Raw genomic sequence first — 17,217 nt, 5'->3', positions numbered from 1 at the left:
TTGGCTGCTTTTTGGGGGGTAATAGGCTGGGATTAGGGTGGGGCAGGGCTGTGCAATGCAGGGTCCGTTTCTGTGTTTATTTAAAATCTTACTGATTGTTCATCGTGGATTTTTTTTGCATTAATTTTTATTGCCAAATTTGTGTTATAATATTCCTTTGGATGTTGGGGTATTTTGGCCCCACTCTCCTTCTTCTCATCCCATTCCTAGAGCCTAGAGGAGCGGACAGGGGCAGGGGACACGGGAAGGCGTTCGGGGAGTGTGCCGGGGTAGGGCTGGCCACATTGATGAGAGTTCAGACAGGCGCTGAGGGGGCAGGAAGGACATACCCAGCTCTTGAGCTTGTGCACCCGGACGTGGTGTCAGGGGGTGGTGGAATGTTCCCCCTGCCACAGCCTGATTTAGGGGGTGCGGTCCGGTTCCCAGCATGGCTCGGTGGCCAGCGACCAGGGTGGCAGCAACAACAGTGTGGTGGCGAGTGCTTTCAGGAGGCTCTGTTCTAGGCACTTCACCACTGGTAACTCTGGTCCTCCCCACTGCCCTCAGACCCTCAGAGGCGGGGCTTGCCCACACTCACTGGGGAAGGAGGGTCTTCTTGAGTCGTTCTGGCAGGGGAGGGCAGATGCTGTTCATTTCTGTAGGGCTCAGGGAAGCCGGCCTTTGTAGGCCTTCAGACCTCATTAATGGGGAGGCCTGCTGAGTCCTGTGCGCTCCTTCCCAGCATGGGGTAGGGGGTTCCCAGGGAGTCCGTGGAGCTGGAATTTTTCAGGGTCCACCCTGGCTGTGGCTCGCCTGGCCCTAGGACATCCTGTGGAGAAGGCTGACCCCGGGGTGACTTCCGTCTCCCCCCGATGGCCTTAGTCCTTTCGAGAATATGGGACTCAGACCATGGCCTGACAGATCACTCCTGGGTGGTGAGGTCACAGACAAGCCGCTGCCTCCAGGGCGTCCCTGAAAGAAACCCACCCGACTGGGGAGCTGTCTTCCACCCCATACCTGGGGGCACACATCTGAGAAGCTCCTCATATGGAATTCTCAAGGCCTGGGGACGTAGCAGCCAGAAGCATCCTCAGCAACCTCCAGGTCCCTTGCCTGCCATCTCCCGAGGAGCCCCCTATGTGAGTGGCCTTCTGGGACAACGAGCCTGTGGAGCTCCTGAGGGACCTACTAGAGCCTGCATGTTCCCATTTGCTGGGTCCCAAGACACTACTTCCACTCCTCTTGCACCTGCCGCCCACCCCAGCCCGGGCAGATGTGCCCCATCAGCTGTGCGGGCAGCCCAGATGACTGCGGGCCTCGGAGTGCCCAAGTCTTGTCCAACCACCCTGGGAACAGATGTGAGCGTGTCCGCCACTGTGTGGGCCTGCCTCCTGGCCCATGGCCTCTCCCCAGGCCCTGTCCCAGGGGCCCCAGACTCGGGCTCTGCGGCTGGCCTAATGGGAGCCCGTGACTAAGTGTGCCCTCCAGGAAAGGCTCGCTGGCCCCAGCCCCCTCCCAGTGTAGACGAGGTCAGTGCTATTGTACTATTAGCCAGAGGAGGGTGTGCGGGGGTGCTCTCCCTCAAAGGAGCAGGGATGTGGGGGCCGTAGGAAGGAGCGTTTCTCTTCTCTGTGCTGATGGGTGGCCGGCGCCCAGGCTGGGCCACACCGAGGCCTTCCTCAAGAGGACAGCATCGGGGCGCACCCATCCCTGGCCTGGAGCTCCAGCTCTGCACATGCCAGCCGTGTGACACTGGGAATCTGCTTTAGCACACGGTGTGATTCACGCCAGACCCTGGCTAGCCTGATGTGTGGCGCGCACGCGGTGTTCGAGATGGAAACAAAGATTGGAGGGCATGTTGGCCCCCAGAAAGACGCGAGTGTCTGTTCCGAAGGATTTCCAAGCTGACTGTCACCCCAGCAGCACCCCTGGTGGCACCCATCCACGCTGGAGGCTGTCCCTGGAGGGGTGGCAGGAGGGCAAGGGGACGGCTCAGTGCAAAAGTGTCCCCCCGCCGTGAGCCGCGGTCCAGCCTGGGGGCCTGCCTGGGGACACGGGCTTGGGAAAGGGGGCCAAGGTGCTCTATGATGTAGCGCCTCGGGGGGCCGGGGGCTGCAGCCCAGACCTGCAGAGGGTCTGCTCCAGGCTCGCTTAGGCCTCAGCATGCTGGCCGAGTGCCTCTGTCCTGGCTCTCCTTAGCCAGAGCTGCTTGCTATTTGTGGGGTCCCCTTCCTCCTAGCTCTGCCCCAGCCCACCCCTCCTGGCATGGCGCTGCCGACAAGACAAGGTGGCGCACACAGAGGGCCAGCAGCACGTCCCACAGAAGTGCCCAGCCCCGTGCCAAGTGCGTTATGTCTGCCTCTCTAGTCCCCGCGACCATCCTGGCGAGGCTTCAGGGTCTCCAGGCTTGTGGGGTCACTGGCTGGTAGCAGCTGAGCTGGGACTGGAGCCCGGGCTGGCTGCACCCACAGCCTGTCTCCGTCCTCCAGCCCCGAGCCGCTCTCCTCTTCACTGCCCAGGGCACCTTGATTTGGGAGAGTCGGCTTCCTGGCACAGATGGGACTCCTGGGTCCAAGGAGCCATTTCAGTTTTTGCCATCACTTTGGCCCTGGGCTCTGTGGGCGCAGCTGACATCCGGGCCCCCTGGAGTTGCCATGGAAACGTTGGGTCCCTGGCAGGAGGGGCTGGGCAGCCTCAGCTGCATGTGGCCCACCATGAAGCAAAATGACTAGGAGCGGGGGCCTGAGGGTGCTCGGGGGTGCGGGGATCAGGACGAGGGGAGCCTCCTGCTCTGGGCGCCTGGACCTGTGCTCCCAGCCTCGCAGAAGTGGGAGCCGGGAACGCGGAGGCCTGCAATGGGGCAGCCTGGCCTCTGGGTAGAATTTAACTAGAGTGGGAAGGGCGCTGGACCGGGAGTTGAACTTGGAATTCCAGCCCTGACTCTGCTGCCAACTTGCTGTGTGACCTTGAGCCAGTCGTGTCCTCCGCCTCCCCTCTCCACGCCCTGAACTTCAAATTTGCCAGCTCCTCAATGAGGGGACTGGATGAGGTGACCTCTCTGGGCTTCTTCACCTTCAGCCATTGGACACTTTGTTAGAACATCCGCACGGCTGGGGCCAGCCAGGGCCGCAGCGCCAGCAGAGGGCAGCACCTGCCCAGCAAAGTCCAGGGGTGGCTGCATTCCTCCCTGGGGCACCTCCAGCTGTCCCCTCTCGGCCTCCTTCCCCTTCCTGCTGGCCAGGGGTTCCGGCAGGGTCCGTGACAGGGCCAGGCCACCTCCTCGCACTGCTGTCCTGGCCTGAGACAGACTGGCGGGGTCTAGCTCAGAGAACAGGCCCCAGAGAGCCATCTGGCCTGGGGTTTGGGGCAGCAGACGCAGGAGGAGCAAGCAGCCAGTAGCTCTTGACGACAGCCGGTCACAGACGGAGCCCCTGGCCCCCGCAGGCAGCCTGCACAAGCCTGCCAGCACCAGAGGGTTGGCGGGCTTGTCTGCAGAATGGTTCTGTTGTTGAGGAGGGTGGAACCAGATGTCCAGCACCCCTTCCTTCCTCCACTGTGCTTCTCTGGAGGAATGCAGGGAGACCTAGGAGGGAGGCTGGGGCGGGCCGGGCCTCGTCATCTTCCTGTGGCCTAGGGCAATCATGTGTCCACTGTGGGCCTCGTTTCCCCATCTGTAAAATAAGGCGGGGTGGGTGTTAGTGGTTTTCGTCAAATCTTATCCAGATGTTGCTTAGTTTGAAAAATCGGTGGCTGGCCCAGGGTATCATTCAGGCGCCTCCTAGCCAGAAGGTTCTAGGAGAGCGCTGGTTAAATGTGAGTGCATTGGTATTGCCTGGAGATCCTGTGAACCCTGTCGCTTGCCCATCCCCAGGGATTCTCACTGGGGACCTGCGTGGGGCCAAGAAATCTGTGGTCGTGCAGACAGAGGTCCTGTTGCCGAACGTTAGCATCTCCGACGCCTTGATGCTCAGTCCCATGTGTGCCTTCTGTGTCTCCACAGCTTGGGGCCCTGGTCCACAGTCCTGTCAGCTGTCCCCTGCTGGGCTTCTCAGCGGTCAGCACGTCCCTCCCACAGGGCTACCTCTGGGTAAGTCACTCCCGAGCTCAGCCAGGGATTCTGGCCTCAGGACAGAAGCATGGAGGACGGCCCCGGGAAGGGGGTGCTGCCTGCCTGCTGGCCCCCATTATGTGCACCTTCACCCAGGAAGGTCTTCCTGGGAACCTCTGTGCCGGGCTTTGTGCTTAGAGTTGGCAGACGCAGCTTCACCAGGGACAACAGAAAACCAGGGACAAAGAAGCGAGCATGACTCTTGCAAATGGTCATGTGCCATGAAGGAAATGAGTGAAGCTGTGCAGAGTAGCTGGGTGGCAGGGTCTTTACCCAGAGGGTCAGGAAGCAGGGCTGGTTATTGCCCAGCTCTCGTGCCTGCCTTTTTTCTCCTGGGATTGCTGGCAGAGCCTCTCTCCATTCAGAGAGGCACTCTTCTGTTCTTTGTGGTACGGACTATGTTCTCCCAGAGACTTCCTGAGGTCCCACCTCACCCCCCCTCTGGCCACCTTCCAGCTCCGGCTTATTCCTGTCTCCAGGCATGCAGGCAGGAAAACTCTGGCTCACCCTTCAGAGTCCATCCCAAATATCCTCTCCGAGGGTGATTTGTTCCTCACTGTTTCCCCAGTATCTAGCGTGTGGTATGTCCATCCATGATTGATCCATTTATCCATTCACTTATCCATATAATCATCCATCCATCCATCCATCCATCCATCCATCCATTCACTTATCCATATAATCATTCATCCACCCATCCATCTGTCCACTCATCCATATAATCATCCATCCATCTGTTCATCTATCTACCCATTCTTCTATCCCTTCCTTCCATCCATCCATTTATCCATCTGTTCATCTATTCAGCAAGTATATATTAAGTGCTTACCATTGGCTAAACATAGAGGTAGAATGGTAAAAAAGACGGAAAAGGACATTGTAAAGGGACAGATGTATGTTCACTATTGTTGGTTGAAATTTACTCTAAAGTTGGGGAGATAGAGAGCTGACTGGGTATCTGGTCTACCTTAGCTCCTTACCTGCGTTCCTTTGGGCCCTGAATCTAACTTGTTGCCATGGCAGCTGGGGAAGAGTGACCTTCAGGGACAGCGGGATGTGTGGGGGCAGGAAAGGGGGTGCTCCTCCTGATGCCCAACCTCAGTATGAGTAGAAGTTTGGGACAGGTCACCGGGAAGGCAGGCGCCGAGCTCTGTCCCCACCCTCGTGGTTGTGCCTGATGGCCTCTCTGGGTCTCTGCTGCAGGTCGGGGGCGGGCAGGAAGGTGCAGGGGGCCAGGTTGAGATCTTCTCCTTGAACCGGCCCTCACCCCGCACGGTCAAGTCCTTCCCGTTGGCGGCCCCTGTGCTCTGCATGGAGTACATTCCCGAGCCAGAGGAGGGGGAGAGTGGAGACGAGAGCCATGTGACCACTAACCCCTCGGCTGCAGTGCATCCGACCATCTGCCTTGGGCTCCAGGATGGCAGGTGAGGGGCCTGGGGAGGAGGCGCGCGTTGGTGCTTCATTTCTTTTTGTGGCCGTGAGGCCGGCATCATTGCCCCATTTTGGGGGGAAACTGAGGGGTAGCAGCCTGGGGTCAGTCAGCGGGACGGCGACATGTCTGGGTTCCCACTTGGGTCTGTGTGGTGCTGAAGACAGTCTTCTTAGCACCTTTACCTGCCCCCTCCAGTTCTCCCTGGGGCAGGGGTGTGGGGGAGGGCGCCATCCTCAAAAGATCCTGGGCAAGTCCAGGCTCCGGAAGGGCGGAACAAAGGCCTCTTGACAGGGGAGGGAGGCCTCTCCTGAGGAGGGCCCTTGGGCAGTGGGGGTGGGGGCTCTGTGAGTCACTCGGGTCTCCCCCACAGCATCCTGGTTTACGGCAGTGTGGACACGGGTACCCAGTGCCTGGCCGCCTGCAGGAGCCCCGGCCCACAGCCTGTGCTCTGCGTGAGCCACAGCGCCTTCCACCTGCTTGCCGGTCTGCAGGACGGGACCCTCGCCGCCTACCCCCGGACCAGTGGTGAGGATGCTGGGGGTGGGGGGCGGCGGCCCTGGGCACTGCCTGGGAGCTCATCCCGTACCGGAGCGGTGCTGGGAGGCAGGCCAAGGAGGCAGCTCAGACTAATCAGGGAATCTGGGGTAGTTGGAGATCCCTGATCCCCACTGGGGTCCCCGCAGAATGGGGTGCTCACTGCTATGCAGGCAGCTCACCCCATTGGCAGGAGACTCTACAAGAGTAGGGACTCTGGGGTCACGAGGACTCTGGGGTCCAGGGTCACTTCACTGCCCTTTCGATGGCTGTGTCCACTGGTGAGTGGTTGCTTTGCGCCTGGGTCATCCCAGGGCTCATGGGTCCCCGTGGGTTAAACCACCTAGCGAAGGCAAAGCCTGGGGCCTGGCAGAGTGAGTGCTTAATGGCGTTAAGCATTTGAACCTGGGATGTTATGGAGCCACGAGCCACGGATGGTGCAGAGTGTGATGTCTGGAGGGCAAGGCTGGTGGGGTCGGAGCTGCTGCGCGCCAGGAACATTCAGGTGCTTAATGGGTGCACGTTTTCTGAGTTCTCACCACAACCCGCGGGAATTGCTGAAGCTGAGCCCCCGGGAGGGGACACGGCCTGTGCACAGCCACACAGAGGGCCATGGTCCCGGTCCCCTTGTGGCTTACTCAGCTCCCAGTTCCAAGATGTGTGCTGGGGGGAGGGCAGCCGCCCCCAGTGCACCCAGAGAGGGCTGAGGAGTCTGAGGCTGGCATCCCGCAGGCCCCTCCCTCTCCTCCCCCTTCTCCCCTCCATCCCCCCTCCCTCCTTCTCCCTTCCCATCCCCCTCCCCCTCCTCCCCTCCCCTCCCCCTCCTCCCTTCCCCTCCCCCCTCCCCTCCCTCTCCTTCCCTCCCTCCCCCTCCCTTCTCTCTCCCTCTCCTTCCCCTCCCTCCCTCCCTCTCCTCCCCTCCCTCCCCCTCCCTTCTCCCTCCCTCCCTCCCTCCCAAGAGCCTCTAATTGCTGCGTCATCACTGCCTGTTGCAGGGTTATAAACGGATATTTGTACTGAGCTATTTTTTTGCCACTTGGCACTGTGTTGGTATTTTTAATTGGCTTTTGATAAGGCATTTATAGTTTTTAATTAAAGGGGGAAGAGGGAGGGAAAAAAATCCCTCTTACTGACAGACATTGCATGCGTGTAAATGTAAATATGGGCTCCGATTTTTGGAGGTTTAGACATGGGTTTCAAAGGGACCCCCCCACCCTCTGGCTCCCACTGAATTCCGTGAGCCCTGCCTTGCCCCGTTCTGGCCCCCTGGTCCCTACTCTGGGCTGCCCTGCGCCCTTTGCCCCTTGGTTCCTGACTTATCAATTTGGGCACCGGGGTGTGAGGGGGTGAGGGGGTGTATCAGATGGCTGGGGCCACCATAACAAAATGCCACCAACTGAGTTTTTTTTAAGATTTTATTTATTTATTTGTCTGAGGAAGAGAGAGTGAGCACAAGCGGGGGGAGCAGCAGGTAGAGGGAGAAGCCGACTCTCCACTGAGCAGGGAGCCCGACGTGGGTGTCGATCCCAGGATCCTGGGATCACGACCTCTGAGCCGAAGGCAGATGCTCAACTGACTGAGCCCCCCAAGCACCTCCACCAACTGAGTTTAGATAACATAAATGTGTTGTCTCACATTCTGGAGGCCAGAAGTCCAAGATCAAGGTGTTGGCAGGGGGCCATGAGGGAAGGATCTGTTCCATGTTCCAGACTTGTCTCCCAGTTTTTGGGCTTGCTTGGCTTATGGCAGCAGACCCCAGTCCTCACATGGCCATCTCCCTGTGTCCTATTGGACTAGGGCCCCACCCTACTCCAGGATGACTCATCTTAACTAATTAAATCTACAATAACCCTCCTTCCAAATAAGGCTGCATTCTGAGGTATTGGGGTCGAGGACTTGAACCTGTGAATTTTGCAGGGTCATCACTCAACCCATAATAGGGGGTTTGGCGTCTAATCATTGGCTTTCAGCCCAGGATTGGAGCCTGATACTTTGTCAGAACCGGAAGGGCCCTTGGGGACCCCTGGACTCCACACCCTCATTTCCCAGGTGGGAAGGGACTTCCCAAAGTCCCATGAGTGAGCCGAGACCCGAACCCAAGTGTCCTCTTTCCAGGGCTAGGACCCTCTCCAGACGTAAGGGGATTTGGCTTCTCTGGGCAGAGCTGGAGGTCATCTGGCCAGGAAGAGAAGGTTGAGGAGCTCTACCAGCTTTCCTGCCTTGCAAACGTTTGTCTACCAAGTATTTACTGAGCATCTACCATGTGCGTGCCATAGAGATGTGATCCTGCCCTCAGTTTATAGTCTATAGTGGGAGACAGAGTCAAGTGGACAAGCAGGGAGCTTATGATTATACATCATGCTGAGGGTTCTAAGGGGGTACAGGGAGGCACGAGAGAGCCTGACCCCCTGGGCATGGGGTGGGCTGGTCGGCAAAGGTCTCTCAAAGGCACAGGATCCTAAAGCTGAGACCTGAAGCAGCAGAGGTGCCAGGCAAGTGAACAGTTGGGGGAATGGTGTTCTCGCAAAATTCACAGGTTCAAGTCCTCATCCCCAATACCTCAGAATGCGGCCTTATTTGGAAGGAGGGTTATTGCAGATTTAATTAGTTAAGATGAGTCATCCTGGAGTAGGGTGGGCCCGTAGTCCAATAGGACACAGGGAGACAGCCACGTGAGGACTGGGGTCTGCTGCCGCAAGCCAAGGAAGCCCCAAACTGGGAGATAAGTCTGTAACATGGAACAGATCCTTCCCTCATAGCATGTGCGAGGCCTGGAGGCGGGAGAGGGGTTGGTCTGGTGGGGAACCCAGAGAGGAGGCCATTGTGCAGCCAGAGGGGGCCGTGGCAGGAGGTAAACTCTGGGAGCGCACGGCTAGATGGTGTGGGCCTTGGGTTTATCTCCTTTGATGGGAAGTAGAGGGAAGTGTTGGAAGTGGCTGGTTACTATGCCCTCTGGCTGGTGGCCAGGAGAGGAGGCAGGGAGGCTGGCCGGAAGGTTGTCACAGCCAGCAGGGCAAGTGAGTCTGGGGTCACTCTTTCTCTCCAGAGCCCACCCTCTGGGGCTTCAGTTTGGCTTTGGCCCGGGAGGCCTCTGGGAGAGGCCTTGCCTCGCCTGGTCCCCCTTCCTCCTTCTGTGGTGTCCTCCGGTGGTGGCCTGGGCAGGAAGGGGGGCCTCTCAGGACCTGCCGCACAGTGTGGGGCTGGGGGGGACTCCATGTGGCTGGGTCTGGGACCATCTTCCTGGCACATGACCTAGCTGCGTGGCCCACTCCAGACTCACTAAGGCCTCAGAAACCACTCCCCTACCTACGCCCCATGCCAGCCTCAGAGCTCCTGGGCCACCCTTCCCAGCCCTGTGCTGGGGGAACCCCCTCTGGTGCTCCTGGTGGCCTGGAGAGTCTGGGAATTGTGAATATTTCACTTGAGAACACTTGGGTTTGGGTCCCGGCTCACTCATGGAACTTTGGGAAGTCCCTTCCCACCTGGAAAATGAGGGTGTGGAGTCCAGGGGTCCCCAGGGGCCCTTCTGGTTCTGACAAAGTACCAGGTTAGACCCCAAAGCCCCTATTATGGGTCGAGTGATGTCCCCTCAAAATTCACAGGTTCAAGTCCTCATCCCTGATACCTCAGAATGTGACCTTATTTGGAAGTAGGGTTGTTGCGGATGTAATTAGTAAGATGAGATCACAATAGAGTAGGGTGGGCCCCTAATTCAGTGCAATGGATGTCTTTATAAAAAGGGAAATTTGGGCACAGACCCTTACCTGGGCTCAGAGCCAGTATTGGATGAAGGATTAGTCAGTGTTTGTAGTCATAGGTTTACTGTCCTGCCTGAGTTTGGCTGAGACCAAGATCCAGTAAAAATGGCATTCCTGCTTTGACTCGCGGCAGAAGGGAAGGACCAGAAATATTCAGATGTGCAGAGCCAACCTGGGAACTTGCCCAAGTCCCGGGGAACTGCTGTGGAGTCAGCAGCTGAGAGGTGACAGGACTTCAAGGCCACCAGGCCACACGGAGTCCCGTCACATCAGAGCTGGAGGGGTCTTGGAGTCCAAGGCCAAGAGCCGTGTGGCCATGGCAGTCAGCCTGCTGCCCCCGGGAGCCTCTGCTTACCTGCATTCCTTCATTCATTTGTTCATCCTTTCACTAACTCAACAACTGAACACTGCATATTCAGTGCCCATGAAGTGGGAGCACTGAGCAGGAAGCCAGGACCCAGAGATGAGCCAGGCGGCTACCTGTCCCCTCCTGGGGCCCTCCGCCGCCCCATCTCTCAGCAGGCATGGGAGCATGACCAGGCCCCGGGTGGGGGCAGGGGAATGTCCCTGGTTAGATGCTGGGGATGAGGGCCAGGGTCACCCCCTCGAGGAGGCAGATGATGGAATGCATAAGGGATGGACTGAGGAGCCAGGCTGCCCAGGATGGAGTCCCAGCTGTGAGCCATCGGGCCTGTTGCTCCAGTTCTCCTCACCTGTTTCCTCACCTGTGAAGCGGGTGTGAGGACAGCCCCACCTCCCAGGGTGGTTGTGAGGGCCAGATGTGATGAGGCACACAGGTGCCCCGATGGAGCCCGGGAACGAGAGGGACTCAGCGTCACTGTCATTCCTATCGTTACGACGGGCTTGGGCTGCCCTTGGGCCTGTCTCAGCCTCGAGGACTTCCACTCTGTGTGCTGCCTCCTGGCTCCAGCGGTGTGCATCCCCGAGGGCCACCAGCTCGGGGAGGAGGAGCTCCCGCCTCCTCAAGGTGCGTTTGCTGAGTGAGACGGGGTCTTCATCTCCCTTTGTCTGGCGTGAGAGCCGGTGCTGGGCCCAGACGGATGGGCTGTCACACGGGGCGGGTGTGTGCGTGTGAGTGTGCGCGTGTGTGCCCGGACATGGGCTTGCTTACCCAGAGCCACTGCAGGGCAAGGCGGGGCGTGGGTCAGCCCTACCCAGAGCTCAGGGTGATTGCCTTTAAAATCCTAGGGTTGTGGCTCGTGAGGACTGGGAGGAACCTTGAGTTCTGGCCCCTCGCGGTGCAGCTGGGGAAGCTGAGCCCCACCAAGGGGAAGCCTGTTGGAGCTTTGTCCTCTAATCTGGGACACTTGTCCCTTGTTCTTTTTGATATAAAAATATTGCTATTATTAAATTTTACCAGTTTATCATTCTGTCCTGGAGTCAAGATTTCTTGGGGGATATCTGGAGACACCAGCAGGGGGAGGAGAGGTCAGCGTGCATGTGACCCTCAGGGGTGTCAGACCCTAGCCCCTACCCCCGGCAGCCGTGACCATGCTCTGTGACGGAAAAATACAAGGTAGATAGTACAAGGGCTCTGGTGGTCAAAACTGCTATGCCCACGGGGCAGAGCCCTCACCTCCTTGTTTTCGGATGTGGTCCCAGCATCCGCAGCTGCTTCCTCGCTGGGAGAGGTCACAGCAACCCCCCTCTCCAGCCAGAGTGGCTCCAGCTCCGGCCACACACCCGCACTACTCACCTATGGCCACGGGGGGGCGCCCGAGGCCTTGCGTTTTGTGGTTCTGGAGTCCTGGTGGGGGTCAGGGTCCCCAGTGGAGGCCTGGACGCCTTGTGGTCACTCACCATCCTGGTCCCAGAGCCCTCTGGAAACTCCGGGAAGCTGAGAGGACAGCAGGGGTTGGGGAAGGAGGCTGGGGCCGGTCAGCACGGTTCAAATCCTGCTTGGCGGGCCGCCCCTTGGGTGGCTTTGTGCAGCTTCGCTCTCCGGGTCTCTGTTGTCACATCAGTCAGGTGGAGTCAACGCCTGCTCCCGCAGACGCTGCGTTGTGGCGAATGACACCAAACAGGAGCTAATGGGCCCCGGATACTTTCTGGCCCCGTCACCTGGGCTGGTTATTTAAACTCTGCGTCTGTTTTCTCAGCGTACAACAGGGATAAGAATAGGGTCCTCCACGTAGACTTGCCGGGAGTTAAGGACAGAATTCACGAAAAGCGTGCCTGGCGTGCCGGGGCTCAGCGGCGCTAGCGACAGCCATCAGCCGCCCTGGCCGCGTGCCGGCCCCGTGCTCAGCGCCCCGACGTGTCCCCCGGCCCGTGGCCCTGGCCGCATGCGGGCACACTCGTGCCATTGGACAGATGAGGCTCCGAGAGGCGCCGCCGCTGGTCCGAGGCCTGGCAGACGTTTGGGGGATGCGGCCAGGATTCTGGCCCGTGTTCATGTTCACCCGACTCCCTGGCTCCTAGCCAAGCTGGGCGCCTGGGCATGTTAAGTAGGACGGAAGGGCGAGGGGAGAACCTGTTTCACAGGTGGGGAGGGTAGAGGAAGAGGGAAAGCCCAGGGGCAGGGGGGTGGTAGGGGATCTGATCTGTCCTCCGAGGGCTCCTCCCCATACACCCCAAGCGGCGGCTTCTGCCACACTCCAGCTCGGGGGCCTGCTGCTCCCCGCTGTGCCCCCACAACGGCTGGCTCATGGGGGGGGGGGTCTGTGAGTGGGGTTCCTTCGGACTCCTTCCAGGGGCCTGGTGGGGAGCATGTGAGGGTTGCTGGGCACTGACCCCCTCCCAGGCCCCAGCCACTGCTGCCTGTCTCCGGAGTATGCCCCCCGTTCCCTCTCAACCCCCCTTCTCACCTGGCATGCGGGCAGGACAGGGCGGCCACTGAGGTTCTGTGTGACATTGGGTGTGACCTCAGAGAAACGCCAGTCTTCATGGCGCTGCTCACGTGCCAGGGAACATTCTGGGCACGTTCTTGGGTGGGCTGAGCATCCCAGGGTGGGCAGGGGAGAATTTTGTTCAGAGCCAGGCCAGGTCCCTTGGTGTGTTCTGTCTTCAGGGGTAGTAGACTGGGCGCCAATCGCCTCTCAGACTTCCTCTTCTGGCCCTGGAGGTGGCGGTGTCTCTGGAAGAAGAAGGTCATCAGAGATCTTGGTAAAGGTGACAGAGTGCCCCGGAGGCGGCGAGATCTCGGAGCTGGCGAGAGTCTGCCAGAAACATCTAGTCACAATCCTCAGAGACAGTCTGGGTGGTTTCCCCATTTTACAAATAGGGAGACTGAGGCCTTGAGAAGGGGGAGAGATGTGCTCAAAGTCCTGATTGAGTTTCTAGCAGAACGGGGGCCAGCTCAGGGCACTTCCCACCATGTTGAGCTGCCTCGGCAGGGCCGTGTGGATGCCACGTCTCCTGGGACGCCTCTCTGGATTGCCCCTGGGCAGAGTTTTCCATCTGTCTCAGCACTCCTCGAGGCCCCCTGTGCTCACCTGCTCATCTCTGCTTGGCACCTTGTGTGGGGGCTGCTGACAACCCCCTGTTCTCTCCGGCCAGCTGGGTTTTCTTGGAGGTCAGGGTCTGTATCAGACTCATTCCTGTCCTCCCAGTACCCAGCACCCGGCCTGGCCCGGGGTTGGTGCTTACTAAGTGTGTGTGTGTGGGGGGGAACCCACACGGGAAAGAGATAGGGGGATAGAGGAGGGAAGGAGAGTGAATTGGGGGGTACAGCCCCCAGAGGGGGTGGAGCATAATGGAGGCAGATAGGAACGGCCCCGCCCCTTTGGAGGAGGGAGAAGGGCCAGAGAGAGGGGCGGGAGGGTGTTGTGGGGCCCGGCTGGGCCCACTGCTGAGGGTTCCCGACAGTTCCCAAGGCTTGAGGAGCCCTGGGCCCCTGACCTATGTGCCATTCCCTCCCTGCCTCCCTCCTGACCTGCTGCTTTCCTCTCCCTGCAGGAGGTGTCCCCTGGGACCTGGAGAGCCCTCCCGTGTGCCTGACTGTGGGGCCAGGACCCGTCCGCACCCTGCTGAGCCTGGAGGACACCTTGTGGGCCAGCTGTGGGCCTCGGGTCACCGTGGTGGATGCCACTAGCTTGCAGACTCAGGTACTGGCCCTCCCTTGTGGCTCAAGGCTGCCGGCCTCTGGGCCATCTGCTGGGTGCATCCTTGTGGACCCTTCTCATGTCTGCCTGGCACCGTGCTCAGCCCCAGCTGTGTCTCAGGGATCCGTGAGAGTTTGTTGAGAAGCACAGTGGGCCACCAATCACTGCTGGGCCCTGCCCTCTGCCCCAGCATGCACCCCCGGGGCTGCCTGGAGGGGAAGGGTCCCGACCACGGGGCTGAGCCGTGATCTGGCCCCTGGGCTGTGTCTCTTGCTGCCTGTGGAGCAGGAATTGGGAGCCCTGCCTCACACCGTACCCAGGACCCGGCTGTGCTGAGGGGAGGCCGGTGGACGCAGCTGTCCTGGAGGCTGGGCTCTATTTAATTTATTTTTTTAAAGATTTATTTATTTATTTGAGAAAGAGGGAGGGAGAGGGAATGAGAGCAGGCAGAGGGAGAGAGGGAAATCTTCAAGCAGACTCGCCACTGAGCATGGAGACTGACGCGGGGCCGGATCTCACAACCCTGAGATCATGACCTGAGCCGAAATCAAGAGTCAGACGCTTAACCGACTGAGCCGCCTGGGCGCCCCTGGGCTCCTTAAACTGGAGGTGGAGGCTGCAGCGTCCCCCTTGCCATGTTGTGGGCTGAGCACCTCCTGCGCCCTGGCCACCGGGATGAGGGCCTGGTCCCCGGGCCACAGGCATGGACTCAGGCATGGCTCCCCAGTGGTATTTCGGTGATGTTTGCCATCGTTTGATTTGTTTGGATTGTCAGCTTGGAGTGGGGCCTTGGTAATCAGGCCCAGAGTAGAGGTGTGGGTATAGGCTCAGGGTTGGAACAGACAGGTGCCCCAGGTGAGCTTCTGTGGGGGGGCGATTGCCATTTGCCCACTGGCTCATCTCTATAAATGGGCTGTAAATTGGCTACATAATAGCCAGGCAAGCACACTAAGGGAGTCCTGCCATTGTAAGATCACAGGTGTTGAGGGCTGGATCAGGTGGGGAAACTGAGGCCCAGGGAGCTGTGGGCGTGCCCTGGGACCCTGGCTTGAGTCTCAGGGTCGTGGTGCTCACTTTCTGTTTTTGTTGGAACCTGAGGGGCAATCTCTGGAGCTGTGTGCGCCCTGCTCTGCGTCCCAGTGCTGCTCACCTGCTGGTGCCTCGTTAGGGCCCCATCTGTGAACCCTAGTTTCCCACTGGTGAAAGGGGGCTCAGTGTCCCTTCCCGGGGGGTCCTCTCACTCACTGAGATAATGCTTGGGAGCCACAGTCCTGGTCAGTGCCAGTGCTGAGCACATTTGATTAGAGGCCCCTCCTGGTGCTGGGAAGGGAGGAGGAGGGATTACACCCCAGCCCGCCAGCCGGGGGTGGGGGGCAGTGCTCTGGGCAGAACCGGAGGGTTTAGGCTTTGAGTTCTCATCATCCTTTAGAGGAGAAAGGTGTTGGGGGTTGAAGGTGACTCCTGGGCCCCAGTCCCAGGCCGAGGGCTGGGAACATCCTGTTGAGGACCAGTGACCTCACTGGCCCCGCTGGGCCCGGCCAGGTGGGGGATCTGGGGAGGGGCCGGGGGGGCCTCAACAGGAAGGAGGCTACTGCCTCCCCCTCTGGTCTTCTTTCTCCTGGGGGGAAGCCAGAGTGGGGAGGGGAGCCCTGAGCAGCTGTAGCCACAGACCCCCTTCCCAGCCCCTGGTTTGCTTTGGGGGGCTTGCCTGCTACCACCCCCCACCTGCCCCAAGGGCCTCTCACCTCCTCCACCTTCTGAGAAGAAGGAGAGCAGGGAGAGCTGGTTCCCCCAGGGCCTTTGGGGTCCCTGAAACTCAAGCCACTTGGTAGGAGGAAGGACGGGGCCCATCTGACTCCTTGGCCTCCCCCCTGCAGCCCCTCCCCCAGTGTCCCTGCGTTGTCCTTACGCCAGGCCTGGGTGCCCTGTTGGCTTTCTCCTGCTAGCACCCTGTGCAGGCTCCAACTCGTGTGGAGGAGAGCCGTGTGAGGGGTGCTCAGCCAGCAGCTGAGCACTGGGGCCCAGTTGAGGGCAGCTGGGGAAGCGGGGAGGGGTCCCAGTCCTGCACATGGCAGCCTCCAGACTGATGGGGGAGACACAGCCCTGCCCTTGGGGGCTTCCAGTCTGAAGAGGGAGACACAGCCTGCCCTTGGGGGCCTCCAGTCTGATGAGTGAGACCCAGCCTGCCCTTGGGGGGACTCTAATCCGAAGAGGGAGACACAGCCTGCCCTCGAGGGCCTCCAATCTGATGGGGGAGACCCAGCAATGCCTTTGGGGGGCTTCCAGTCTGATGGGAGAGACCCAGGCCTGCCCTTGGAGGGCCTCCAATCTGATGGCGAGATACCACCTGCCCTTCGGAGGCCTCCAGTCAAATGGGGGAGACAGACCCCTGCCCTTGGGGGCTTTCCAATCTGATGGAGAGACACAACCTCAAGAATAGGACCAGGAGAACTGTGTGGGACAAGTGAGCCCAGAGACATGAAGAAGCCAAGAGCAGAGACAGGATGAGATGGAAAGGAGCAAGCCCTCCAAGTGCCCTGTTGGCCAAAGGACGCTCTTAGCCCTGCCAACAGGGGCAATGGAGGGAGAGGGAGGAGGCAGCTGGGGACACTGGGAGGCAGGCTGTGAACTAAGAGGTGTCTCTAAAGAAGACTCTTCTAAAGAAAGGTTCAGAGGATCCAGAAATCACGTGGGAGTCAGCGGCTAATGGTTGTTGGGGAGGAGGTGTGGGCCACAGGGCCTGTGCCCTGGTGAAAGCTGGGCCCCCCTGTCCCCCGCCCAGGGCCCTGAGACTTGCTGGAGGGGTGGATTGAGAGGCATCACCCAGGGCAGTGGCCCCCATCTCTGTCCTGGCCATGCCCCCCTTGGGTTCCCTGGGCACCCCACTCCCTTGGAGGTGTGTGGTTGGCTGGCTGGCTGCTTTAGATGGCCCTGGCTCTGTCCTGCCAAGCTGTGCACCCTTGGACAAGGCGCCCAGCCCTCCTGGGCCTCAGTGGCATCACCTGGAGAATGCGATGCTGATAGGACTCTGTAGAGGGTTGAATGAGAATACTTAGTGTGGAAGGGCTGTTTCACACAGGGCCCGGCAAATAGCAAGTGCTCAACGAACATTGGTTATCATTGTGATTATTTGCCTCAGTTAAGTCCTTATTACCATATATAGGGCTTTTTTGGAGATTCAAGCTCCCTTTGAGTTGGTGTTGCTGGTGGGTATGGGGTGTGCGTCCGTGTCGCGGGTCTGCCATCCTGGCTTTGCCGGCAGGAAGGGGATCGTGAGACAAATGGACGAAGGGCAGGACAGGGATGGGGCCGGGCCCTGGCTCTCTTTCACCCGATTTTACC

The 17,217-nt window shown here is 59.6% G+C and overlaps 1 protein-coding gene across 6 annotated transcripts in view; it reads left to right on the top strand.

Annotated features, from left to right (window-relative positions):
* The window catches only part of ARHGEF10L (Rho guanine nucleotide exchange factor 10 like), a 142,465-nt gene that overhangs the window by 97,570 nt on the left and 27,678 nt on the right, over positions 1 to 17,217 (top strand). For all 6 annotated transcript variants that reach the window (XM_032392665.1, XM_032392656.1, XM_032392646.1 and 3 more), the window contains 4 exons: positions 3,980 to 4,066; positions 5,291 to 5,511; positions 5,890 to 6,044; positions 13,730 to 13,878. In XM_032392665.1, the coding sequence (XP_032248556.1) occupies positions 3,980 to 4,066; positions 5,291 to 5,511; positions 5,890 to 6,044; positions 13,730 to 13,878 (612 nt within the window). The remainder of the gene's footprint in view (positions 1 to 3,979; positions 4,067 to 5,290; positions 5,512 to 5,889; positions 6,045 to 13,729; positions 13,879 to 17,217) is intronic.

Source organism: Phoca vitulina, unplaced genomic scaffold (genome assembly GCF_004348235.1).
Source record: "Phoca vitulina isolate PV1807 unplaced genomic scaffold, GSC_HSeal_1.0 scaffold2, whole genome shotgun sequence".
Classification (NCBI taxonomy): domain Eukaryota; kingdom Metazoa; phylum Chordata; class Mammalia; order Carnivora; family Phocidae; genus Phoca; species Phoca vitulina.
The sequence above is the reverse complement of the archived record's forward strand: the minus strand, read 5'-3'. Positions and strand labels throughout refer to the sequence as shown.